The sequence below is a fragment of the Schistocerca nitens genome, chromosome 5 (genome assembly GCF_023898315.1).
Source record: "Schistocerca nitens isolate TAMUIC-IGC-003100 chromosome 5, iqSchNite1.1, whole genome shotgun sequence".
Lineage (NCBI taxonomy): Eukaryota > Metazoa > Arthropoda > Insecta > Orthoptera > Acrididae > Schistocerca > Schistocerca nitens.
Window position 1 is genome coordinate 845,927,273 of NC_064618.1, and position 27,567 is coordinate 845,954,839.

General features: G+C 38.0%; 1 protein-coding gene across 4 annotated transcripts in view; it reads right to left on the minus strand.

Annotated features, from left to right (window-relative positions):
• LOC126260151 (sideroflexin-2) overlaps positions 1-27,567 on the minus strand; it is a 178,645-nt gene that overhangs the window by 97,995 nt on the left and 53,083 nt on the right. For all 4 annotated transcript variants that reach the window (XM_049957410.1, XM_049957406.1, XM_049957409.1 and 1 more), the window contains exon 5: positions 3,368-3,493. In XM_049957410.1, the coding sequence (XP_049813367.1) occupies positions 3,368-3,493 (126 nt within the window). The remainder of the gene's footprint in view (positions 1-3,367; positions 3,494-27,567) is intronic.

A 27,567-nucleotide genomic window follows, 5' to 3' on the forward strand; every position in this document is an offset into this window, starting at 1 on the left:
CACTGCGCCACCTCACTTGATAAAGATGTGGAATGAGTCATTTTATATTCACACTACAAATTTAAATATTCATTGATCATTTACAATTCAGAAATTTACTGTTAAAACATCGAGGACACACACTGCAAACAACATATTATAAACAACAGTCAAATGAAAATGAGACAGCTGGAAAAAAGGAAATAAACTGTTTATAATTTCAAACGTAATCGCCATAATTGTTCAGGGTTGCCTCAAGTTTCCCCAGGTGAAATTTCCTGATATTTCCCTGTTTTCCAGACAAGTTTTAGCATTTTTCCCTGACAAATTTTGGGATCTGAAGGGTAAGTCAAGACATAAGTTGACAAAAAAATGTAAGGACTTGTGTATTTCTCCCCTGTATGAACAAATATCTTAAGTACTAACATCAACATCTTTTGTAATGTACTGTTTTTAGATGGAGAAAGCAAGCCAAATGGTAAATGTATTTCATCAAGACCACTGTTGTTATTTTACTTTGGTAAAACAAAAAACATTTGGTGACAAAAATACATAATTCCTTGGAGTTGCAAGACAGTTTTAAAATACCTGATTTCCGAACTATCCCCAGAAAAAAGTGGGCCTCTTGACAGAAGTAGGTAAGGCAGGGAAGAGTTGTGCAAACCAACACTACAGGTGACCAACAATAAAATGTTGGTTCTATTATTTTCATTACTGTCAGTTACTAGTCACTTTGTTATGTCTATTATTTTTACAGGGATGGTTGATTTTTTTTTTTCAAGAAGTGTACAAGTACATAGTGTACAAACCACCAATAACTGCCACTATTTTTTTCTTATTGTTAATACTGTCTATTTAAATTATTTTCGAGGTGCAAAAATGTACCAGAGTAAATAAAATGTCTATAAAATGCCACCCTGTACTTGTGTACTTGTGGTGACACAGTACCAATTCCTGAAATCCTTCACCCGAGGCCTCTGGCCTGCCGAGGAGCACCACAGTCCTGGGTCCTCGGAGAAACCACAAAAATCCACCGCATTATGCCACACACGAAAAGATCCAACCTGCAGGCAGTTCAGTGAGACTAGATCCAGTGGGCAGGACTTGCACATTAGTGGGAAACGTTGGCCTGATCTGCTAGAGATACCCGAAGAAATGGCCTGTGGTTTTGGCCTGTCGTGAAAGTCCACTCGTGTGGCCAGCTATCCGTGTGTCACAGACACCGTGTTGATGGAATGAGACTGTGGTGATCAATCCATGCAACAGATAGCTTGCACAAATACTCTGAGAATCAATACTAATGAGCATAGGTAGCAACTCACTGTAAAGATGATAGCTGAGCCACAGACAGGCACATAGAAAAGACAATCACACTCGCACAACTAAATTTTCGGCCATTGCCTTTGTCAGGAAATGAGAGCATACACACATTCAGAAAATCACTCAGACACAACTCATGCAGATACGACCACTCTCACCAGCCACTGTGTCAACAGTCTCTGAGAATCAGATCCAAACAAACCACTCCTTACGCCTCCCTGCCTCTCATCAACAGCTGCTAGGCTAGCGAAAAAATGTGGTGGCAGCACTGACTGCGAGCTGAGGGGAACGGTAGGAAAGGGAGAAGCAGTAAGAATGAAGGAGTAGGGAAATGGCATTCATATTCAGCTGCGTCCAGCCTGCAATGATGCACGACATCTCGGTAAACAAACCATTTCATCTACTGAGACAAAAATGAGATTTATCCTATGTTTTTCTCAAATTTCCCTGACTGATTTCCCTGACTGATTTCCCTGACACATTTGAAATTCCCTGATTTCCCCAACTTGTGACAACCCTGCTGTTATAAATTTATCCCACTGTGAGACAATACAACCATCACCTCATGGAAAATTGTTTGTGGTTGCCCAAGGAACCATGATTGTACCCACACAAGCACTTCTTCATCCGTATCAAATCGACGCACCCGAATATCTTTCTTGAGGGGTTTAAAAATACGGACATTGCATGGGAAGGGACCAGGACTGCAAGGAGGAGGTATAAAGGCTTCTGAGTGAAACTTATGCAGCATAGCCAAAATGACTTTGGCAATATGTGGGCAGGCAGTATCCTACAACAGAATGATGCTGTACATCAGCATGCCTGGGCTTCTGAACTTGATAGCACACATCAATTTCTGCAAAATGTCCATGTACTGCTGTGCATTAATTGTGGTGCCATTTTCCAAAAAGTCAATGAGCAGTGGGCTATTGCAGTCAAAGAAAAAGCTCATTGTGACTTTACTAGAGCTGGTGTGCAAGGCTTTGGATATTTTTCGTTGGGGTGAATCCATGTGGTTCCAATGTTGGCTCTGATGCTTTCTCTAAGGCTCAAAATTATGACACCATGTTCGATCTCCCACAACAATACAAGACAGGACATAATATTCTTAATATCGTGATACCATTATGCAGACATTCTCTTCGACTTCTGCTCCTCCGTCAGGCTGTGGGAAACCCACTGCACACAGATTTTCCAGGCCTTCAGATGCTCTGTCATGATGACATGAGTGGTACCATGAATAATGCTCAACACAGTCCAAATGTCTTCCACTATCTGCCATTGGTCATTTCTGATGGCAGCATCATGTGCATGTGACATATGTGTTTACCATACACAGCAGGCATTTGGGCACAAATTTCACTTCCCAACAATCCTTCTGCAGTAAAAAATCACACTATACTTAGCTGATCCTCTTTCCTGGCCTCCATAGTGAAACTGGATGCATGCACAACTTGTTGACCTCACATCAAGCATGTCTAACAAACAAATGGCACAGCAGTGAAAGTTTGCACTGTTCCTTCCAGATTTCCAATAGAGGCCACTTCTATACACAACTCCTATCTACAGTACCAACATCTGTGCTAAGCTAGTTACATGTTCTGCCTCATTTTCATTTCACTGTCCCTTTTTGCCACTTTCTCCCATATATATGCTGCAAAATAATTGAAATGGTGAACTCAAGCTCATATGTAGGCTCAATGTACGGAACAGGAAAATGGGGAAACAATCGTGGGATCTGAACGATTTTTTTACCACTCTATAACGTGTCTTCTGGGGTGCAGATGTAGATGTAGAAAATACTCAAGTGATAGATAAAATCTGAGGAAGAAGGGTGATGATAATAAAATTATGAACAAATAAGTACAAAAACAAATTCACATTAACAGTTTTCTACTTAGAAGTATGAGAACTTGATTTAAACACATTTTTTAACTTCATCAATATACAGCTCACTAGAAGAAAAGGGCTTTTCTTTCTGCAGAAATATCTAAAAACTATTATATATAGATATTATATTAATTATTTAAAATTCACAAATTATACTACATCAGCTGGTGAGGCTTACCTTTGACTTGGCAATTTTGTTCCCATTTTCATCATAGACATCTATACCATGAATCAGTTCATTCTGCCGCATTAGAGGAATGTTAACACAATTTGCTGCAGCGACAGCAGCAAAAGGCACGTACCGCTGAGGGTAAAAGATTGTGTTTCAACACACAACTTTATTGTATTCATTTTAATCAGTGAAAATGAAACACAAGAATCTTAACTTCATATAAATGAAAAAAAGCCGGTTGGTACCCACCTTCATGAAACACAGCTAACACTTAAGTTGATAGAAATATACAACATAAGCACACCAAGAGCAGAGGAAGACATTAGGGAAGATAGGAAGACACATCAAGGGGGTTAACGGGATACATGGACGAATTTTTATTTTTTTATTTGTCTTTCGATAGCTTAGGGCTGTTTAGCCAATACATGGAGGATGGAAAGTGAGGATGAAGTAATCTAATCTATGTGTTGGTTAGATCAAATGTTATAAATAGGCAAAAGTTAGACTAATTCAATATCAAAAGTGGCAGAAAACAGAATTGTATCATAAACTAAACAGCATAGAATAAAATATATATAAGCAAAATATGATCAACTCAATTATAGAGAAGAGAGAGTGGGTGGGATGAGCACAAAAGGAGAGGCTAGCTTATGCTTCAATGCTAGTAAGTGAAAGAGCAGAGAGGAAAGCAGTAAAGTAGGGAAGTAAGATAGGGGATACAGGTAAGTAACAAAGTGTGTGAAGAGGAGTTCAGGTGAGAAAGAGTATGAAAATGGGTAGTGCGGGATGAGGTTAGTAAACAGGTGGAAGTAGGGGAGAGCATGGAGACTGAGCAGGAAGAAGATAAAAAGCAAATATTCAGAGGGCAGACACACAGAATGAATGGAAACAGAAGGCGGCAGTGAAGAATGAAGGTTGTTACAAGTGAATCAAAGCTTCTAGCAAAATCTCCAATGTGAGTAACTATAAGAAACAACATATATGTCACTGTTTCAAAATGCCATGAAGTCTCATGAATTAGTCCCCTTGCATGCCATAGGGAGACAAGAGACAGTTATCTCTGCCACTTCTCTGGGATACAAGAAATCAAACTCATGCACTTTGTGATCCATGGTTGACTGGATAAGATCACTGTTTACTTATGAATCAAGTGTCAGCAGGACTGTGAAATTCATGACCAGTTACATTTTTATCCTAGCCATATTACAACTGGAGTTTTGGATTCTAATTATTCCTGGCAACTGTGTGTACTGGCCATGTGCTCAAATTTTCCAAATATCCCAATGAATGCTCAATGTGTTACTTCAAGCTACCCATCTGAATGTGTAGTAGCAGCAGCAGCGTTATTCATCCATAGATCACTTTTACAAGGATATTGGAAACATCACAGGATTGCTGTTTCAGAAATATGAAAACAACATTATTCATATATACACCCATTTACATACTTACAGGCCTAGCTTGACATAGATGGGACAGGTAACCAGCCACGGTCTTCTAATATAAGCCATCCCTGAAGTAATTTAAGGAAACCACATAAAACCTAAATCAAGATGTTCAGATGAAGATTGGAGCCACCACCCTCCCGAACATAAAGCTAGTCTGTTTAAGGCAGTGCTACCTCATTCAGTTTTTATACCTAATGTACAATACCATTTTATAAAGACGTCATTTAATAAGGTAAAATGATACATTGCTCATTCATTTCTAAATTCCAGACACAGCAAATTGTTTTATAAACAATACAACACACCCTATCACATGATGTTAGGACCATTGTGATGATACCTGGTTTCCATTTTGTCTTCCACAACTTTTAATTTGTTAGCCTGAAAAACTTAGTCAGCATCCCTCTATAACAAGTGAGATGTTGAGCTCAGAAAGAGGTAAGGTGTCAGTATTATATACACTGCATAGAGTTGGCAGTAATATTTAGCATAAAAAAGGAGAAAAAACATAGTGTGGAAATGTTATGTGAAATAATATATGTTTTACTATTGTTATTTCTTTCCTTTCTCAGACCTTAGGTCTGGTTCGAAATGAAAGTGACGCAGACCTTGATCAAGCGTCACTTCCTTTTAACTGTACGGTATATGTTACATTGCGTTTAGGAACTTTCGGGTAATTGAACATGTATCAATAATTACGGATTTCTGTAGTTGTATATATATGTTTGGATGTAGCTGTATTGCGTTGATGTACTGGTGGATATTGTGTGGTATGACTCCTGTAGTTGATAGTATAATTGGTATAATGTCAACTTTATCCTGATGCCACATGTCCTTGACTTCCTCAGCCAGTTGGATGTATTTTTCAATTTTTTCTCCTGTTTTCTTTTGTATATTTGTTGTATTGGGTATGGATATTTCGATTAGTTGTGTTAATTTCTTCTTATTATTGGTGAGTATGATGTCAGGTTTGTTATGTGGCGTTGTTTTATCTGTTATAATGGTTCTGTTCCAGTATAATTTGTATTCATCATTCTCCTGTACATTTTGTGGTGCATACTTGTATGTAGGAACGTGTTGTTTTATAAGTTTATGTTGTAAGGCAAGCTGTTGATGAATTATTTTTTGCAACATTGTCATGTCTTCTGGGGTATTCTGTATTTGCTAGTATTGTACATCCGCTTGTGATGTGATCTACTGTTTCTATTTGTTGTTTGCAAAGTCTGCATTTATCTGTTGTGGTATTGGGATCTTTAATAATATGCTTGCTGTAATACCTGGTGTTTATTGTTTGATCCTGTATTGCAATCATGAATCCTTCCATCTCACTGTATATATTGCCTTTTCTTAGCCATGTGTTGGATGCGTCTTGATCGATGTGTGGCTGTGTTAGATGATACGGGTGCTTGCCATGTAGTGTTTCCTTTTTCCAATTTACTTTCTTCGTATCTGTTGATGTTATGTGATCTAAAGGGTTGTAGAAGTGGTTATGAAATTGCAGTGGTGTAGCAGATGTATTTATATGAGTGATTGCTTTGTGTATTTTGCTGATTTCTGCTCGTTCTATAAAGAATTTTCTTAAATTGTCTACCTGTCCATAATGTAGGTTTTTTATGTCGATAAATCCCCTTCCTCCTTCCTTTCTGCTTAATGTGAATCTTTCTGTTGCTGAATGTATGTGATGTATTCTATATTTGTGGCATTGTGATCGTGTAAGTGTATTGAGTGCTTCTAGGTCTGTGTTACTCCATTTCACTACTCCAAATGAGTAGGTCAATATTGGTATAGCATAGGTATTTATAGCTTTTGTCTTGTTTCTTGCTGTCAATTCTGTTTTCAGTATTTTTGTTAGTCTTTGTCTATATTTTTCTTTTAGTTCTTCTTTAATATTTGTATTATCTATTCCTATTTTTTGTCTGTATCCTAGATATTTATTGTTATTATTATTATTATTCTTTACTTTCTCAGACGTTAAGTCTGGTTAAAAATGAAAAATGACGCGGACCTTGATCAGGCGTCACTTCCTTTTAACTGTATGGTATGTGTTATATTGCATTTAGGAACTTTCGGGTACTTGAACATGTATCAATAATTACTGATTTCTGTAGTTGTATATATACGTTTGGATGTAGCTCTATTGCATTGATGTACTGGTGGATATTGTGTGGTATGACTCCTGTAGTTGATAGTATAATTGGTATGATGTCAACTTTATCCTGATGCCACATGTCTTTGACTTCCTCAGCCAGTTGGATGTATTTTTCAATTTTTTCTCCTGTTTTCTTTTGTATATTTGTTGTATTGGGTATGGATATTTCGATTAGTTGTGTTAATTTCTTCTTTTTATTGGTGAGTATGATGTCAGGTTTGTTATGTGGCGTTGTTTTATCTGTTATAATGGTTCTGTTCCAGTATAATTTGTATTCATCATTCTCCAGTACATTTTGTGGTGCATACTTGTATGTAGGAACTTGTTGTTTTAAAAGTTTATGTTGTAAGGCAAGCTGTTGATGTATTATTTTTGCGACATTGTCATGTCTTCTGGGGTATTCTGTATTTGCTAGTATTGTACATCCGCTTGTGATGTGATCTACTGTTTCTATTTGTTGTTTACAAAGTCTGCATTTATCTGTTGTGGCATTGGGATCTTTAATAATATGCTTGCTGTAATACCTGGTGTTTATTGTTTGATCCTGTATTGCAATCATGAATCCTTCTGTCTCACTGTATATATTGCCTTTTCTTAGCCATGTGTTGGATGCGTCTTGATCGATGTGTGGCTGTGTTAGATGATACGGGTGCTTGCCATGAAGTGTTTTCTTTTTCCAATTTACTTTCTTCATATCTGTTGATGTTATGTGGTCTAACGGGTTGTTGAGGTGGTTATGAAATTGTAGTGGTGTAGCCGATGTATTTATATGAGTGATTGCTTTGTGTATTTTGCTAGTTTCTGCTCGTTCTATAAAGAATTTTCTTAAATTGTCTACCTGTCCATAATGTAGGTTTTTTATATCGATAAATCCCCTTCCTCCTTCCTTTCTGCTTAATGTGAATCTTTCTGTTGCTGAATGTATGTGATGTATTCTATATTTATGGCATTGTGATCGTGTAAGTGTATTGAGTGCTTCTAGGTCTGTGTTACTCCATTTCACTACTCCAAATGAGTAGGTCAATATTGGTATGGCATAAGTATTTATAGCTTTGGTCTTGTTTCTTGCTGTCAATTCTGTTTTCAGTATTTTTGTTAGTCTTTGTCTATATTTTTCTTTTAGTTCTTCTTTAATATTTGTATTATCTATTCCTATTTTTTGTCTGTATCCTAGATATTTATAGGCATCCGTTTTTTCCATCGCTTCTATGCAGTCGCTGTGGTTATCCAATATGTAATCTTCTTGTTTAGTGTGTTTTCCCTTGACTATGCTATTTTTCTTACATTTGTCTGTTCCAAACGCCATACTTATATCATTGCTGAATACTTCTGTTATCTTTAGTAATTGGTTGAGTTGTTGATTTGTTGCTGCCAGTAGTTTTAGATCATCCATGTATAGCAAATGTGTGATTTTGTGTGGGTATGTTCCAGTAATATTGTATCCATAATTTGTATTATTTAGCATGTTGGATAGTGGGTTCAGAGCAAGGCAGAACCAGAAAGGACTTAATGAGTCTCCTTGGTATATTCCACGCTTAATCTGTATTGGCTGTGATGTGATATTATCTGAATTTGTTTGGATATTAAGTGTGGTTTTCCAGTTTTTCATTACTATGTTTAGGAACTGTATCAATTTAGGATCTACTTTGTATATTTCCAATATTTGTAGTAACCATGAGTGGGGTACACTATCAAAAGCTTTTTGGTAATCAATGTATGCGTAGTGTAGAGACCTTTGTTTAGTTTTAGCTTGATATGTCACCTCTGCATCTATTATCAGTTGCTCTTTACATCCTCGCGCTCCTTTGCAGCAGCCTTTTTGTTCTTCATTTATAATTTTGTTCTGTGTTGTATGTGTCATTAATTTCTGTGTAATGACTGAAGTTAATATTTTGTAGATTGTTGGTAGGCATGTTATGGGGCGATATTTAGCTGGGTTTGCTGTGTCTGCTTGATCTTTAGGTTTCAGATAAGTTATTCCATGTGTAAGTGTATCAGGGAATATGTATGGGTCTGCAATGTAACTGTTAAATAATTTAGTTAGATGTGAATGTGTTGAGGTGAACTTCTTTAGCCAGAAATTTGCTATTTTATCATTTCCAGGGGCTTTCCAATTGTGCGTAGAATTAATTGCTCGGGTGACTTCATGTTGCAAAATTATCACTTCAGGCATTTGTGGTATCATCTTGTATGTATCTGTTTCTGCTTGTATCCACCGTGCATGCCTGTTATGTTGTACCGGGTTTGACCATATGCTGCTCCAGAAGTGTTCCATGTCTCTTATGTTTGGTGGATTGTCTATTTTTATGTGTGTGTTATCTATTGTTTGGTAAAATTTCTTTTGGTTTGTGTTGAATGTTTGGTTTTGTTTCCTTCTATTTTCACTTTTTTTGTATCTTCTAAGTCGTTTCGCCAAAGCTTGTAATTTTTGCTTCTTTTCATCTAATTGCTCTATTGCTTCTTGTTGTGAGATTTTACCTAACCTTTTTCGTTTTTTGTCTGATATTTCATTTCTTATAAATTGTGTTAACTGTCCGATGTCTTTTCTCAGTTTTTCTATTCTGATCTGTAGCCTGTGTTGCCATGCTGGTTTTGTGGGTTTCTTCTGTGTGTTGGTTGGTTCTGATATCTGCCTAGTGTGTATATTTAGTGTAGTGAGTGCTCCTACATAAACCAGTAGTTGTAACTCTTCCATAGTTGTGTATTCATTTATTTTGTTGTGTATGATTGTGTTGATAGTTTTTATTGTTGTTTCGACTTGTGGGCTATTTGGTGGTCTATGCAAGAATGGTCTAATGTCTGTATTTGTGTCTTTGTATTCTATATATGTCAACTGAAATTTTTCTTCTATATCTAACATGTGTGTCACTTCGTGTTCTATTTGTGCTTGTGGCTGTCTTAAAATTTCATTTTCCTCTGATTGTTTAATTGACGCGTGTTGTTCTTTGTTTGTTTGCTCTGGGATGTTTGAGTCCATTACTGTATTTTCTTCTTCTTCTAATTGCACATTATTTTGTTCCAGTATTTGTTGTACTTGTTGTTTGATGTTTTCTAATTCTGACTGGGGTATCCTGTTATTTTTTATTATTACACGAATCTGATCAGCTAGACGTTGTTCTGTTAAAAATTTTAATTCTGGGTATCTGGTAATAAATGTTGTGTATACTTGTGATCTGTATCCAGTTGTGTTGGTTCCTAGGTTTGTTGCTTGGTAATAACAGAACATGAGGTGTCGATTAACTTCATCTGACCATCTCATCCTCTGTCTTTGTTTTCCTTCTAGGGTGGTTGCAGGAAGCATATCCTGCAAAACACCTCTATTTGGATTTAAATCATTTTCCAGTTGGCTAGCAGTGTCATTACCATTGTGGGCGGGCATAGGGTTCAAGCGCCGTCCCCGACCATGACGGCGCTTGTCCGAGGCTTCTTTAGTTCTGTCCTGAACCAAGTAATCACACTAAAAGGGGGGTTAGCCCTATTAGTGGTTTGTTCTTTTCGTCGCCTTTTACGACTGGCAGAACATACCGGAGGCCTATTCTTTTCCCGGGCCTCCACGGGATTTATTATTATTATTATTATTATTATTATTATTATTATTTACATGTGTTACATTTTTTACCAAATCCCTACTCTGTGTTACCTAAGTAATCCTCCAATGTTTATAATGTATTGCTTAACAGGTATTTTTAACTGCCTTTGAAGTAAGTTTGTTTTACTAATCTCTGTAATCTCCTTAGGCAACTAATTATACAGTTTTATTTCTTGATAGAAAATGATGTTTTGAGTTTTATAATTATTCTTTCTTAGTAAACATAAGTTCACTCTAACTCCTGTTCCAGTGTCATGGGCAAAGCTGTTTATGCAGTGAATATCAATGTCATTTATGATGTCTACAACTGATTGTTGACGTGGACTCTGACCACAGTTGATTGACTATGGATTGTAGATTAAAACTCAGGACTGCAAAAAGGTAGGAATTTAAGGACATGGGACCTAGATAAAATGAAACAACCAGAGGTTGTAGAAAGTTTCAGAGTGAGCATTAATTAGGGAACAATTGACAAAACAGGGGAAGGAATACAGTAGAAGAAGAATGGGTATATCTCAGAGATGAAATAGTGAAGGCAGCAGAGGATCATGTAGGTAAAAAGACGAGGCCTAGCAAAAATCCTTGGGCCAAACAAGAGATACTGTATTTAACTGCTGAAAGGAGAAAATATAAAAATGCAGTAAATGAAGCAGGTGAAAAGGAATACAACAAATGTCTCAAAAATGAGATCAATAGGAAGTGCAAAATGTCTGCACAGGAATGGCTAGAGGACAAATGTAAGGATGTAGAGGCTTATCTCACTAGGGTTAAGATAGATACTGCCAACAGGAAAATTAAAGAGACCTTTGGAGAAAAGAGAACCACTTGTATGAATATCAAGAGCGCAGATGGAAAACCAGTCCTAAGCAAAGAAGGGAAAGCAGAAAGGTTGAAGGAGTATATAGAGGGTCCATACAATGGAGATGTATTTCAGGGCAAAACAAGAGATATTTTATTTAATTGCAGAAAGGAGAAAATATAAAAATGCAGTAAATGAAGCAGGTGAAAAGGAATACAAATGTCTCAAAAATGAGATCGACAGGAAGTGCAAAATGTCTGCACAGGAATGGCTAGAGGACAAATGTAATACTGTAGTAGCATATATCACTAGGGGTAAGATAGATGCCGCCTACAGGAAAATTAAAGAGACCTTTAGAGAAAAAAGAATCACATGTACGAATATCAAGAGCTCAGATGAAAAACCAGTCCTAAGTGAAGAAGGGAAATCAGAAAGGTGGAAGGAGTATATAGAGGGTCCATACAATGGAGATGTATTTCAGGGCAATATTACGGAAATGAAAAAGATGTAGATAAAGGTGAGATGGGAGACGGGATACTGCATGAAGAATGCCACAGATTGCTGAAAGACCTAAGTTGAAACAAGGCCCCAGGAATAGACAACATTCTGTTAGAACTATGATAGCTTTGGGAGAGCCACCCAAAACAAAACTCTTCCATCTGGTGAACAAGATGTACGAGACAGGCGAAGTATCGTCATTCTTCAAGGAGAATATAATAAGTCCAATTCCAAAGAAAGCGCAGGTGCTGATAGATGTGTTGTTGTTGTTGTGGTCTTCAGTCCTGAGACTGGTTTGATGCAGCTCTCCATGCTACTCTATCCTGTGCAAGCTCCTTCATCTCCCAGTACCTACTGCAACCTACATCCTTCTCAATCTGCTTATTGTATTCATCTCTTGGTCTCCCTCTACGATTTTTACACTCCACACTGCCCTCCAATGCTAAATTTGTGATCCCTTGATGCCTCACGACATGTCCTACCAATTGATCCCTTCTTCTAGTTTAGTTGTGCCACAAACTTCTCTTCTCCCCAATCCTATTCAATACCTCCTCATTAGTTACGTGATCTACCCACCTAATCTTCAACATTCTTCTGTAGCACCACATTTCGAAAGCTTCTATTCTCTTCTTGTCCAAACTATTTATTGTCCATGTTTCACTTCCATACATGGCTACACTCCATACAAATACTTTCAGAAACGACTTCCTAACACTTAAATCTATACTCGATGTTAACAAATTTCTCTTCTTCAGAAACGCTTTCCTTGCCATTGCCAGTCTACATTTGATATTCTCTCTACTTCGACCATCATCAGTTATTTTGCTCCCCAAATAGCAAAACTCCTTTATTACTTTAAGTGTCTCATTTCCTAATCTAATTCCCTCAGCATCACCCGACTTAATTCGACTACATTCCATTATCCTCATCTTGCTTTTGTTGATGTTCATCTTATATCCTCCTTTCAAGACACTGTCCATTCCATTCAACTGCTCTTCCAAGTCCTTTGCTGTCTCTGACAGAATTACAATGTCATCGGCGAACGTCAAAGTTTTTATTTCTTCTCCCTGGATTTTAATACATACTCCGAATTTTTCTTTTGTTTCCTTTATGCTTGCTCAGTATACAGATTGATAATTAACAAACTATCAATTTAATAAATCATGGTTGCAAAATACTAACACAAATTCTTTTCACACAAATGGAAAATCAGTTTGGATTCCATATACATGCAGAAACAAATAAGGAAATACTGACCCTACAACGTCTCACAGAAGACAGGTTAAGGAACGGTAAAGCTACAATTATAGCATTGTAGACTTGGTGAAAGCTTTTGGCAATGTTGGCTGGAATACTCTCTTTCAAATTCTGAAGGTGGAAGGGATAAAATAAAGGGAGCAAAAGGCTATTTACAATTCATACAGAAACGAGATGGCAGTTATAAAGAGTCAAGGGGCATGAAAGGGTTGAGACAGGGTTTTGTCAAGTAGGGAGTGACACAGGGTTGTAGCCTACCCCCAATTTTATTCAATCTGTGTGTTAAGCAAGCAGTAAAGGAAACAAAAGAAAAAATTGGAATAGGAATTAAAATCCAGGGAGAAGAAATAAAAAACTTGAGGTTTGCTGATGACACTGTACTTCTGTCATAGACAGCAAAGGACTTGGAAGAGCAGTTGAATGGAATGGACAGTGTCTTGAAAGGAGGATATAAGATGAACATCAACAAAAGCAAAATGAGGATAATGGAATGTAGTCGAATTAAGTCGGGTGATTCTGAGGGAATTAGATTAGGAAATGAGACACTTAAAGTAGTAAAGGAGTTTTGCTATTTGGGGAGCAAAATAACTGATGATGGTCGAAGTAGAGAGAATATAAAATGCAGACTGGCAATGGCAAGGAAAGCGTTTCTGAAGAAGAGAAATTTGTTAACATCGAGTATAGATTTAAGTGTTAGGAAGTCGTTTCTGAAAGTATTTGTATGGAGTGTAGCCATGTATGGAAGTGAAACATGGATGATAAACAGTTTAGACAAGAAGAGAATAGAAGCTTTTGAAATGTGGTGCTACAGAAGAACACTGAAGATTAGATGGGTAGATCTCATAACTAATGAGGTAGTACTGAATAGAATTGGGGAGAAAAGGAATTTGGGGCACAACTTGACTAGAGGAAGGGATCAGTTAGTAGGACATGTTCTAAGGCATCATGGGATCACCAGTTTAGTATTGGAGGGAAGCATGGAGAGTAAAAATCGTGGAGGGAGACCAAGAGATGAATAAACTAAGCAGATTCAGAGCGATGTCAGTTGCAGTAGTTACTCAGAGATGAAGAGGCTTGCACAGGATAAAGTAGCAAGGAGTGCTGAGTCAAACCATTCTTTGGACTGAAGACCACCACCACAACAACAGCAACAACAACATAACTGATTGGTAAATGTACTCACATGGTGTATTTAAAATGCCCAGAGTTTTGAACAGGTCTTTAAAAAGGGCTTGGATACTATTTTTGCTTATTATTCTAACAGCCATTTTCCATAATTTGAAAACTGTGTTCATATTTTGTGCATTTGTTACCAGAAAAAAAAAACTATCGTTAAAAATGAGTCTGCACATGAATAGCATGTAACTAAATTGCACTGGCTATTACACACTGATGGCAGGGCTCTAAGGATGTAACATGCTGATGACATTCTGTTTCTAAGTATCTTTTTGTGTGTTCACACCACTTCAACTAAGAAGCAATACTCATTCCTAGAAACTTTGTGTTACACAGTCTATAGAGGTGCCATTTACATTTAATATAACAGTTTCATTTTCCATCTTCAATCTGAAATTCACGCTACTTGTTTTCTATATGTTCTAACTATTTTATAGCATACTGACCGACAGTAAACTTCTTCAAGAATTTCATTTTCTTTCTCTTTGACTTCTTTTATTTTCTCAGTGATAATCATATTGGAGTAACCCTCTTTTCACAACACTTCCTGCAAATTTGACGTCATTTTTGATGTCAAACACAATATTGATTATTGCAGAGACTAGTATCAACTTTCGTTAATGTCCGATGTGAGTAACAACTAACAGAAGTCGTTAGTGGCAGAAATATAGCAACCACAAATGCCACTGGTTTGCAATAAGTCTCGTAAGATGAGTGTTACTTCCAAAATATTTTTGACAAGTAACAATACAAATGTTGTTACTCATCATTTCACTCGCTGCAATTTAAGTGTGTCAATTCTAGTGTCTGATTCCACCGGTCAGATTTGTGCAATGACGTCATAGATAAGGCAAAGATGGTACATAGAGGCACTCAACTCGTAAACAAACAACTGTAGCATACAATCACTGTTCATGTGATTAATTACTTAGCCATGAATTATACGCAAAGGGAAGGCACTGAAAATAAATAAGAACAGAAAAAGAGAAATATACATGTCTCAAACAAATTATTATCATAATTTATGCTAGTAAGAAAAGCACTGAAATTTATAAATCCACTGCAGTACAGCGCATGGTGAAATCTTAATGATGTGAAATAGCATTATTTTTTAATAATAATTATTGAATCTAATGGTACAAATGCAGTAAAGTGGGAGTCTTGGGCAGGGAGAAATTGCAATGTAACAAAATGTGGGAAATGGGGTACCGGAATTGTGATAGTAGAATAGTGACACAGCATAGAAATATGATTTCCACACTTTTATTAGTATGCACACAAATATAACACATGTAAGTGTTAATATAATAGAGGGAAACTTGTAAGTGTTATGAGCATATAGAGGATACTAACTCCCACTGCCTCATGGGGCAGCAATGATCCTTTCACCAAGTCAGAGATGTTATGCCACCACAAATCAAACTGAACAATTTGCTATCAATAAATCTTCGTCATGTCTGTGCCACATTTTTTAGTCCATACCACATGTACAGGCACTCAAAGATACTGAATGGCGTGATTATCACAGTTTTTGGCACGTCTTCATCTGCCAACAGAACTTGCGGTATGCTGTTTTGCTGTCAATGACGCTGAAAATTTTTGCCCCAGCCGAGACGTGGGAAAAACTGTGCAAGCTCAGAATGGGCTAGCTGTCAATGATTCTACAGGTGTTGAAGTAGTGGTAGTCACTGCTTAGGCACCAAGTACCATTTTTTTTAGGAATAAGTTAAATTGGGGTAGCTGAAGCACTGTCTGATGCCCTGACTATGCCACCCCACCAAACGTTGTCCACGACAGATTTAGCCACCTTAAGTTTGTGGAGAGCTAGACAGCAGGGGCAGTGACAGACTGGGGGACCTCGTGTGGTTGTAGTGTGTTGGACTGTACTGTCCTGCGTGGTGCAGATTGTATGTGGTGTAACGTGGGAGCATGGAGTGAGTACAGGATGTGGGCAGTGACATGATTCACTGCCACGGTTACCGTCTCAGCAGCACATTCGTGGGGGCTATGATGGTTCACTGACCTGAGAAGTGTCTGTAGTAGTGGCATCTCAGTAGCGATCGGTGTCGAGATGACGTAGGTTCTTGAGCTGCTGTTGAGCTGCTTGTAGTGATGCAGTGGTGTCCACGATTTGTCTCTATAGTTGTTTGTTTTTGAGGCACGTGACCTTATTGTCCTGATGTAATAGCGAGTACTTGGCTGCCTTTAGAAATAGCTGGTTGAAAAGTGCTTTGCTTTGTACCTTCAGGTTGAGTGCTGTGTCGAGTGGTTGCAGCATGACTAAATGTGTTACAGGACTAGCAGGAAGTGAATCGGTGAACACACCATGGATCGGCTGCTGGTCTTCCCACAGTAGTACGAAGGTGCGATTAAAACTCGGTAGTAGTTTGTAGTGCCAGAGGAAATCGGCTCCCGGGATTGGTTCAACTGTTTCTGTCAATAGGAATGTCCAATGTATTTGAGTATCTGTGCTGAGGGCGAGCATGATTTGTGCAGTTCCAGCAACTGTGATTACAGTGACACTGGCCACGCCCAGTTGCAGCGGCGATGGTGACAATGTAGCAGGCACGAGAGCAGGTGGCAGAGTGCTCACATTGGCCCCGGTAGCATTGAGGAAATAAGCCTGCAGGTGCCAGTCGTGACCTAGTGTGCCTACACCAGGTCACCATTGGAGTTTGGATAAGTGCAGGGTTACCTGTAGTGCTGTGCATCCTGCTCAAATCTGGTGTCGAACCAGCAGTAGTGTTGTTGTGTGTCAGGTGTGGAAGCAGATGATGCACTTGGTCAGTGTGACTTTTGTTTATACACAGAGATGTGGTGCTGCCCAGTTGGAGTTCCATCAACCTCACCTGTTGCAGTAGCTGATTGTTGTCTTCTGGAGCCATGAAAGGTGTTTGGGGTGGTAGAGGCAGAGGGCACGTTCCGATTCAGGTTGGTCCAGCCATCGCTGGGCAGCCTGTGGCTGTGTGGAATGTTGGGGCAGCTCAACCGGAATCGTGCAAACTCGGTTTTGGTGCGCATGCATACTGGGCATCAACTGCAGCTCAGCACTGTTGGTTGTTGATTAATATGCGTAGTTGTGACAGTGCCTGCATTCTGTCAGTGAGTCGAAGTTAAACTCCAGCAACGCCTCCTCATGTGCTAGCATCACTGTACAGATGTTCTCTGGCAGTTTTAGGAGCCAAAGTGTCCATAGCACGCAATCAGGCAGAGCGTTGGGGTGATTAGAACTTGCAGGTGGTGCCAGGATGAAGATGGCATGGCATTGCTCAGAGTACTCTCATTGATGGCGAGATTTACTGCTGGTCAGGTGCGCATGTTAGTAGTTGTGGCAATAGTGTCTTGGCAGTTTTGTATTTGTGAGGAGCCGGAATATCCAAAAGCAAGTCGCTAATAAGGTCTACACTTTCTCCAAGGTGGTTAAGAAGGCAGCAAACTTCTCGTCGTCCCCAATGACGTCACTGGCTGACATCAGACACTCACTGACAGCAAACAGCATTGTGGGACAGGGTGTATAAGTGGACAAGGAAAAAAAATTCTCGGATTTCCCGGTTAAGAATACACTTTCTCCTGGGTGAAAACATACTTTTTCCTTGTTAACTGACAGTATATTTTCTCTTTGAACTGTATACGTCCTTTGAATGATTATGGTTTTATACACGGGAGTAGAATTTCCTGGCACTTTATAAAACTAAACACAGGGAAAAAAATGCGTTTTGGAAAGATCTTTGATGGGCAGCAACATATACGCTGCATATTTTCGTATTACGAAAGTATAAATTCGAACTCCACCAAACACCGCATGTTACTTTCCGAAGCATTGAAATTGAGATTGTGATGCGCTTTTGTAAGCCAATCATAGCTCATGTCACGTGATCTTGCCAGCCGATGACAGCGGGTATTCAGAGCTTAGGACACGTGATGTAGTCAGCCAATAGCAACATCACTGTTAAGTAGTGCGAACGCACAAACAGAAAAAGTTAATGGTTTAAATTAATATACATAGTGTTGCTACACAAAACACAAAGCTTTCACATATAATATTGGTCTGTAAGATTAATATGCTGCAAGAGAAGCTAAGCTTTCACTTACAATGTTGGTCGTTTATACGCATATTACAACTTAAGATATATCACTCAAATGTGATCGTAAAATTTTTAATAATGACTTAAATGTCTGATCTTCTGGGCTTGGAATTCATCTAAATGGCTTGTCATCAAAGAGTTGATTTTTAAATGAGAGTCAAACGCTCTGTGATTCATGAAATTCATCGTACATTATCGCACATAGCTCCGTTGTAACTGCCAGAATGGTACTTTGATGGCAACGCTTTTCAAACCACCATTCGGAATATTTTCCCGTGACCTGTTAGAAATAGGTTCGTTTCTGCAGTTGCCAGAGAGCGCCAGATGACAGGCGTCACCGCGCTTGCACAGCTACGATGTCGCAGGGAGCTCCTATGTTCGTACGTGTAAAACTTTAAAAGATCGTGCATTATGTCATAGAAGAACAAAACATCAGAGGATACTCCAAGAGCATCAGAATTTCGAGACCCATACTAAAATGTCAACATTTAAAGTGCACATTTGTATGTCCATTTCCCAGTTAAGTAGGCTATGACCTGATATTAAGCTTTTCAATGTGGTTTTCGGGATGTAAATTTTCTTGGAGTACCAGTACTGTGTTATCTCACGTTTGGTTCTTTATTATGGCATAATGCCATACATGCTTGAAGTTGAAAACGTGCACTTGAAATGCAATGAACAGTGTGTAGAATTAAAAAGAAAATTTCTTTAGCAAACCGACAAAAATAACTTCATTGTTCTGCAAGGCAATTAATGCTTGACTGTCAGAAAGGTGTAAATCAGAAATCTGTTTCGTTTTCATTTGATGTGAGAGCAGTAAACGAAGAGGAAACAGCAAAATCACTAAATGTAAACACGGGTCACGTGGAGACTACCCACTACTCACTGTAATTCAGACTGTTCTGTGCATCAGCCCCGGATCTACGATATTTCCGAACCTGTGCAATACCCCGCCACTCCCTCAAGCATTTGAGATAGGACATCAAAAATTTAAAAAAAAATTGAATCTTCAAAAATATGTTCATTTTGTGGCGCACATCTTTCTGAAGAGTCTGATGCATAAAACATGTATGTTTGAGGAAATGTAAGACATGTTATTTAGTCGTAAGTGTGCCGAAGGGCATTGCCTCGCATCCTCACACAGCATTTTTCTATCGTATGTCAGTGTGCTTCGCTCTGTGGAATTGTATATTTTGTAATGGATGCCATCAAACCATATTCAGGACAGTGGAAATTAAAATGTCCTGTGGTCCTCTCCTGCTTACAACTGGCCGGTTTGAAATCTTGTCCCTCTTCAGAAAATTTGCACTCTTTATTCCGAATCAGCTAACAACTTGCTGCCCTGTGTGACATAAAATTAAATATAGGATACAAAACCCAGTAAAGGCACGAGACAAGCAAGACAATACACATTTCTTCAATCCTTAGTTCCTAGAATTTTTTTCTCTTTAATCTTGCTACAGCTTTACACGGTGTGCTTTCCTTTCTGCAAAAGAATCTATTATCTCATCAAAGTTCTTGAAACATTTTGCTACATGAAAAGTCGAAATGTCATTGTCTAATACCGAAAAAGCTGTTAATGCAAATAGGACCCAAGACTGGTGTGGTTTCCCGATCTGATTACGTCTATTTTGTCACTCTCTGCTAGATAAAACGAAATAGGCCTTTCTAATACTCCAACAATTGTAATACACACCAAATAAATGGACTGTTTTGGCACAAACGGTCTTTTTTGTAACGACAGACAGAATATAATTCCCAAAGTACCAATATCAAGTGCCTATTAGGCCTACTACAAGCAAAAAGCCTTACATTAGGAAGTAGTTTCACACTTCATTCATATGGTCCAGTTTCTCAAGTATGAGATCGAAAAGTAGTAGTACGAAATTTTTATACAAACTTGGAATCGTCATATTGTTCCATAATTTATATGATGTCACTGTTTCTTCTCCTTCTTTGTTCTAACAAACAGTCTTGTTAGCACTAGTTCTGTAACTGTTCCTGCCAATGTCAAAGCTTATTTGCAGGTTAACTCCACTAACTCTGCCAGAATCACCGATTTAGTTATCCTACGATTATTCTCCAGTTAGGTGTTGTTACATGTTCGTACAACGCGTATTCCGTGCTTCTTCCAAAATAGAATTTAAAGCGGCTGCTAGCCGGGGACCGTACGACTGGTCCTTACTAGTACAGTGATCTGCCCAAAAATTTTCTGTCAAAATTTCATTTTCTTAGATACACCGAGAAGGTAATACGTAATCTTTCTTACCTGTTATTCATTTATTTCCACTCCTGTAATCTGAATCTATGGATTTAGCTAGTAATTATAACCATGCTCATAATTCACAAACCCAATCAACCACACAATCAGACAGCAGTTGTCATTCATCCGTTCGGCCTTACTCCGCTCAGCTCGTATAGCCCCTTTTGTCTGTAGGAAACTTTGTTTCTACGTGCGACGAGGATTCCCCTGACAGAGACATCATGTACACTATGCACACATTCACAAATCCACTTATGATTGATTCAGAAATCAACTTAGAATGTGTTCAAAAATGTTCAAAAACTGACAGGGATGCGTTTTAAAGTCATATGAATAACAATAGACTAACGTGTGCTGGATGCTAGTCGCTTTGTGAAACAAGGTTTTTTCCTTCAATAGTATGAATTTGCCCCCCACACCCCGTCCTAGAACTGGGCCTGCTGCGCATGCAAGAATGTGGCAGCTTGGGCGCTCCAGTAAAATTTTTCCTGGTAGCATCTAGCTGCTTGCTGCGACTGCTTATTACACAGCCAACAGCCACATTTCTGTAGCCAGAAGCGGGAGAAGGTACTACTCAACTGCGCATGCGTGTGATCCCACTCGTAACTGCTAAAACGAATCTAATGTAAACAGTTGTGACTTCACGTTCATCGGAGGTAATGTGTTGTTACGGAACATTGCATAGTCTTCCTAAAGCCTTTGACACATTTTGCTGTTGGCAGACGCTTGTATGAGCACTGTGTTTTGTTGCTGTATATGGTGCATTTCCTTTGCAATTTAAGTTTTATTTTCGTTTTTTCTCTCATTCATGTTTTATTGTTGCAGTATTATTCTGAAATAGCGGTATACAATAATATCTTTTGTTAGAGTATCGGTTCTTACCAGTCAAAATTACAGAAATTTAACTGAAAACAAAAACAATGAAAACTTCCTGGAATTCTAAAAAATTCCCGGGTTTTTCCCGGTTTTCTACCGGATGAAAAAATTCCCACGTTTTTCCCGGATCTCCCAGTTGTCCTGGGTCGTATACACCCTGTGGGAGAATCCACGTGGAACAATGCTAATTTCAGATGGTGGTGGATGGTATGATGGCCATCAGTGGTTTTTATTGTTAGGCATCATCGTGAGGTAGGAGTGGCACAGTGCGGGAGGCACGGGAGCATCAGTGCGCAAGACAGGCAGGAAATGTAGCTCAATGTAGGGAGGTGCATGATTGAGGGAGTCATGTCGTGCTGCGGGTGGCTTTGGCGTCACACAGTGATGTGCGTAGAGCTGTTCGAACAACGGCCGTGCATGTGACCGAAGATCCGGGGCCAATGCAGAAGGTATGACTTTCCCAGTGTCAGATGTCTGAGATGGTGGAAAATGTACGTGAGAGAGCTCATGATGTCCTGGCACCATAAAGGAGGAGGGTTTGGTCATTTATTATCTAGTGGCACTGTCTGTGTCTCACGGATTTCATGGGGACATGCTATCATTCACAGCACGGACTACGTGGGTGTGACATCACCCAAACCGGGAGGCACTGGTATCTGACCTTGATGAGGTGAGGTTGTGAAAAATGCATTCTTGAAGACCATAGTTGGTTTTGGTGCTGGGTGTGGGTGATGCGAATTCACAGCATGGTGTTGGACCAGAAGTGAGTCAGCTGTGCTGCCTGGCATGGGTGGGATATGAGTGATGTCATAGTCTGTCTAGTGTAACTCGCATTTAGTCTCAATGGTCGAAGAAGGATCTGGTAAATCGAAATGCACAAGTACTGAAAGGTGATGAACGCTTTGATCTTGCGGTCAATTGGCAGATGGATGGCAAAACTTAACGATGGGGTGGTATGTTATGGGCCATTGTTGTTCAGCCATATCGGCACTGTGGGAGGCGTCCATATGCTTCAGGTCATTAATGCGAGTGTCACAAGGCTCATAATCACTAGCACTGGAACACGCAATGTTTTGTCTTGTTCGAAAGTCTAAAGCACATAGATTAATGCCTGTTATGAAGGCGAGAGGCCATTGTTTTTATTGTGACAATCTGCTGTATTTTTGTCTAAAATACCAGGAATAGATTCACTTGGTGTCAAATCTGGAATGTTTATTGTGAAGTCACTCAGTAAATTCGATACTCGTGGCGCAGTTCGCTGCTTGGCATTGGCAACAATGTGCGAGGCTGGTTCAAGGATATGGCAAACAATGAAGGCATTGTTGCTCTGTCATTTGGCACTGTAGTATTGTCCAGATCTTGGCAAATATTTAGAAATTTTGCACACAGTATGTTCATGGAATTCATGAGCACTTGTTGAGAGTAGTAGTTGACATTGCCAAAGAAACGGTGATATTTCACCATTTTTAACAGCAACATTCTCGATGGTGTAACTGGTACAGCAGATTTTACACTTAACTGCAAAACTACAGGGTGACGTGTATATTCAGGGTCACCACTGTGGGAAGTGGGGTACTGGCAGTGTGAAAGCAGAATAGTGACACAGCATAGAGATACGATTTCCACACTTTTATTAGTATGCACATATACATAACACATGTGAGCATTACAAGTGTACAGCACATACTAACTCCCACTGCCTCAGGGGGCAGTGACCCTCCTTTTACCAAGAAAGGGATGTTACGTTGCCACAACAATAATGGGCAAGTAAAATAAGTAATAATATATATGAAACATAAAAATAACAGTAGCATGGAAAGTGGACAAACAGGCATAGAAATCCTAAAAGAAAAGTCAGTACAGAAGTAACAAAAATTTATAACAAATAACAAATAGCAGAACTGATAACTAAAATTAAGCTATATGGGTCAATTCTAGTTATCAATTCCAACAATTTCATTGTTCACTATTCAGTTCATTTTTCCAACAGGTGTGTTAATATTGGAATCGGTAACCAGAATTGACCTATATAGGTTAATTCTAGTTACTGATTCCAAGCACTGCACAGTTCATTATTTAGATCGTTATTGCAGCAGGTGCCTGCACTGGAATGTAATAGAATTTTTGCAGTTGTAATTGCTTTCTGAACTGATGCAGGAAAGTACCTAATATTGCAACTGGTAACTAGAATTAATGTATATAGGTCAGTTCTAGTTATCAATCCCAATATTTATCTGCTACATTTTATGTCAATTCTTTTTTTTTTGGGGGGGGGGGATTTCTGAGTCAGTTTTCCACATTTCATGCTATTCATTCAAATAAATTATTAGTTATTTCATGTTCCCGCTGTGTGTTACATTTTGGTTTCTACCCACCCATAACAGCCAGTTTCCTGTAGTAGTTGTGTTAGATTCAATAATTAATGCTATTTTATATTATTACAACTCCACCGTGTGCTGTACTGTAGCGGTATTTAAAAGCTTTTCTTACAAACATTAATTGCAACAGTAATGTATTTCACACACACACATGTATATATCTTTCGTTTGTTCTCTCTCTCTCTCTCTCTCTCTCTCTCCTTGTATCCTTTTTAATGACTGCTCACACTGATTTAGTTTTATTATCTATCTTTTTAGGATGTCAAGAATTTTTTACATGGACAACTGGTAAGGTTTTCTCAAGTTGTTTAGGAAATGCTCTTGGAATTGTAAGCCCAACTAATAAAAAGGAAAATAATCTTGACAGAAAAGAAAACAAAATAATGTTGACTGAAAAGAAAATCATTCCCTATAAAAACGCAAGGTCTGTTGTGATTGCAGACAATGTGGAGAACCTTGATTTGAATGTAGGAAATGTAAAAGTGTACTTCATCTGAACAATTCCTTCATGCAGAACCATACACAAATGGACTATCTGTGAGTATTTGTTGTACTGTAAGCACCTGGAATGAGTATACTTGTCCATATTTTGTAAATAATTTTGTACGTAAGAAAAACTAAAATATATGTTAACAATAATCACGATCATATGGTAAATTTTATTTAAAAAAACTGTAAGCAAATGGGTTAATGTGAGCAGAGTGAACATTGATGAGCAAATAGCTAGCTGCAGTCAGACATCAATCAAGAAGCTTAAAGAGTGATGATATGTTAATTTCATCTTACAGACATCATGATTAGGAAGCGAGCACACATGAAAGTAAGTATTTTAACTCAATCAATACTACAATACAATTTAATCAACTGATTGAATAAACAAAATAAATGTGTATCACTATACACTCTCTTGTAACTTTTATGTTTTACTACACTATCTTACCATATTTACAACAATTTCCTTTTTCCTTTATTCTTTTTGTTCTTGCCTGAACTGACTACCTTCCCTTGTACTCTTTTTTTCCCTGTTCACCCTTACTTGTCCCAACCAAACATCATCTTTTCTAACTCCCCTTTGTACCTATTTTCCACCTTGTCACTCTATGCCATTCAGTTTCCCCATCATTCACCATACCATTTCTGATGATTCTCACTATTTCTGTAAGACTCATTTCCAGCTGATGACCTATTATAGTCTGTTCCTCAACAAAGATAGTCAAATCAATAGCTTTAACCATTCTCTGGACACGGGCATACTTTATGTGGTATCGCCTGAAGAGTGAGGTGCCATAACGAGGTTGGTACCTCGCAATGTCACCACAAGTAATGATAGTTGCTGCAAACCACATCAACAGGTGAGTGACACCAATGTAGCTACACCCACCATCATTTTGCTACACCACTGCATCCACTCATCTACATAGGACTTCTCTGCCCCAGTCCATGATCATTAACTAAAACAACAGTACGTGTTCTAGAAGGCCAACTGTTTTATTAATATCTTAGGCAGAACTACAAGTAGCTATGTTAAATGTGTCTCGATGGAGAGACTTGTATTTTTTCAGAAACAGTTGTAAATACTCACGACATTCTCGTGGAAATGGACTGTACAAAGTAGAACAATTCTTCGTACCTATTTTGTAATAAAGTGAACTAATGTTTTATGTGTTATAGTACCCACTCAGTCTCCTCCCAGAGTAAATCAAAGAACACCCCATTGTACCAGTGAGTGTATTTATGTACAACTTTACATCCCATCTATGTAAGGTTGACAAAGTTGCTCTCACAGCAGGGATGTGACCATAATTATCTGACCAATCAGAGTATGTTTTTGAAAACAGAACTTCATAAGAGACAAGCATCCTTCCAAAATGACAAAAATTTTAAAACAAAATTTGGAGTAAATACCACAGGGAATCTAGACAAATCAAAATTTATATAACAATGATGAAATTGGTGAGTCTAGATAATTGACGATCTGTAACACAAACAGGTAGAACAAATGCTTCAGATTAGATTAGATTTACTTTCATTCCAATTGATCCGTAGTGAGGAGGTCCTCCAGGATGTGGAACATGTCAGAAAAACAACAATACATGACAAATATTTACAACTAAAACAAATAAGCTAATGTACCACTCCACAGGTCCCAAGTGGAATGATCGTCATTTTTTAATGAACACTAAGAGTCATTTTACAAATACTAATGCACTAAATTTAAGATAAAAAAGTTTTTTATTTATTTATAAGGTAATACAACTACTGTAATACTTATTTACAATGAACACATTACTGCACTGAAATGGTGCATAAGTTAGATTATACTAACACACACACACACACACACACACACACACAAATTTTCAATGAACACATTACTGCACTGAAATTGTGCAGAAGTTATGTTGTACTTATATACAAATTAGTTGGTTTTACTAAGAAATTCATCAATGGAGTAGAAGGAGTTGGCCACCAATAAATCCTTTAGGCTTCTCTTAAACTGAATTTCATTGGTTGTTAAGCTTTTTATGGCTGCTGGCAAGTTATTGAAAATGTGGGTTCCTGAATAATGCACACCTTTTTGTACAAGACTAAGTGACTTTAAATCCTTGTGAAGACTATTCTTATTTCTAGTATTGATTCCATGAATTGAGCTGTTGGTTTGAAAAAGTGATATAATTATGACTAATGTCATTCTAAAATGATATGTGGATAAAAAATAATCAGCTAGAGTATTTAATGCTCTGTGGGTGCACACATTATCACAGAAAGATTACTGACTCAGGCTGTATTACTAAACAGCAAAATCAGCCACCAGGTCCCAGTAACACTTTATCTGTCTAATAATTTCCAGGGGTAGCAAGAATTTGATTTTCAGTATTTAATATAATTATTAAGAAAATGTTAAAAAATTTATAATTATGTCATAATCTACGCATTAAGAGGAATATTCTTACAAATGGTTTAACATAGTAAAGTTCTAAAGTTAGAAACTGTGTACATGTCTTGAGGCAGTGTAATTCATGGCATGCAAATTACCCAGACTATATTCAACCTTTATTTGTGAATCAGAGCACTTACTGACTTCTAACAAACTTTACACATAATTTCAAATCTTTTTGAAACTTTTTCTCAATATAACACCCACAAAATAGTTAAAGGAAAACTGCATTTTCATTGTTGATGCAGTACAATTTCAGCATCACGCATTACATTTTAATTTATTATTGATGCAGTACAATTTCAGCATCACGCATTACATTTTAATTTATTACTGCTTCTCACTACTTCTGTAACACTCATTTCCAGCTGATGACCTATTATAGTCTGTTCCTTGACAAAGGTACTCAGATCAATAGCTTTAACCATTCTCTGGACATAGGCATACTTTACGTGGTATCGCCCCGAGAGATAACCCCTACAAAATAGTGAAAGGAAAACTGCATTTTTGTTGTTGATGCAGTACAATTTCAGCATCAGGCATGACATTTTAATTTATTACTGCTTTACTACGAATTCTATTTGCAACACATTTTGCAGACGATATCTACAAACATCACTGTATGTACCTAAAAAATTATATCATTGTACAACTCACAGTCAAAGAGATATGACACCATAAACATTGAGGTGTGTGAAAGACTAGCTCATTTTTTTAAAAAAATGGAGCTATTTTATATATGGGAGTTCT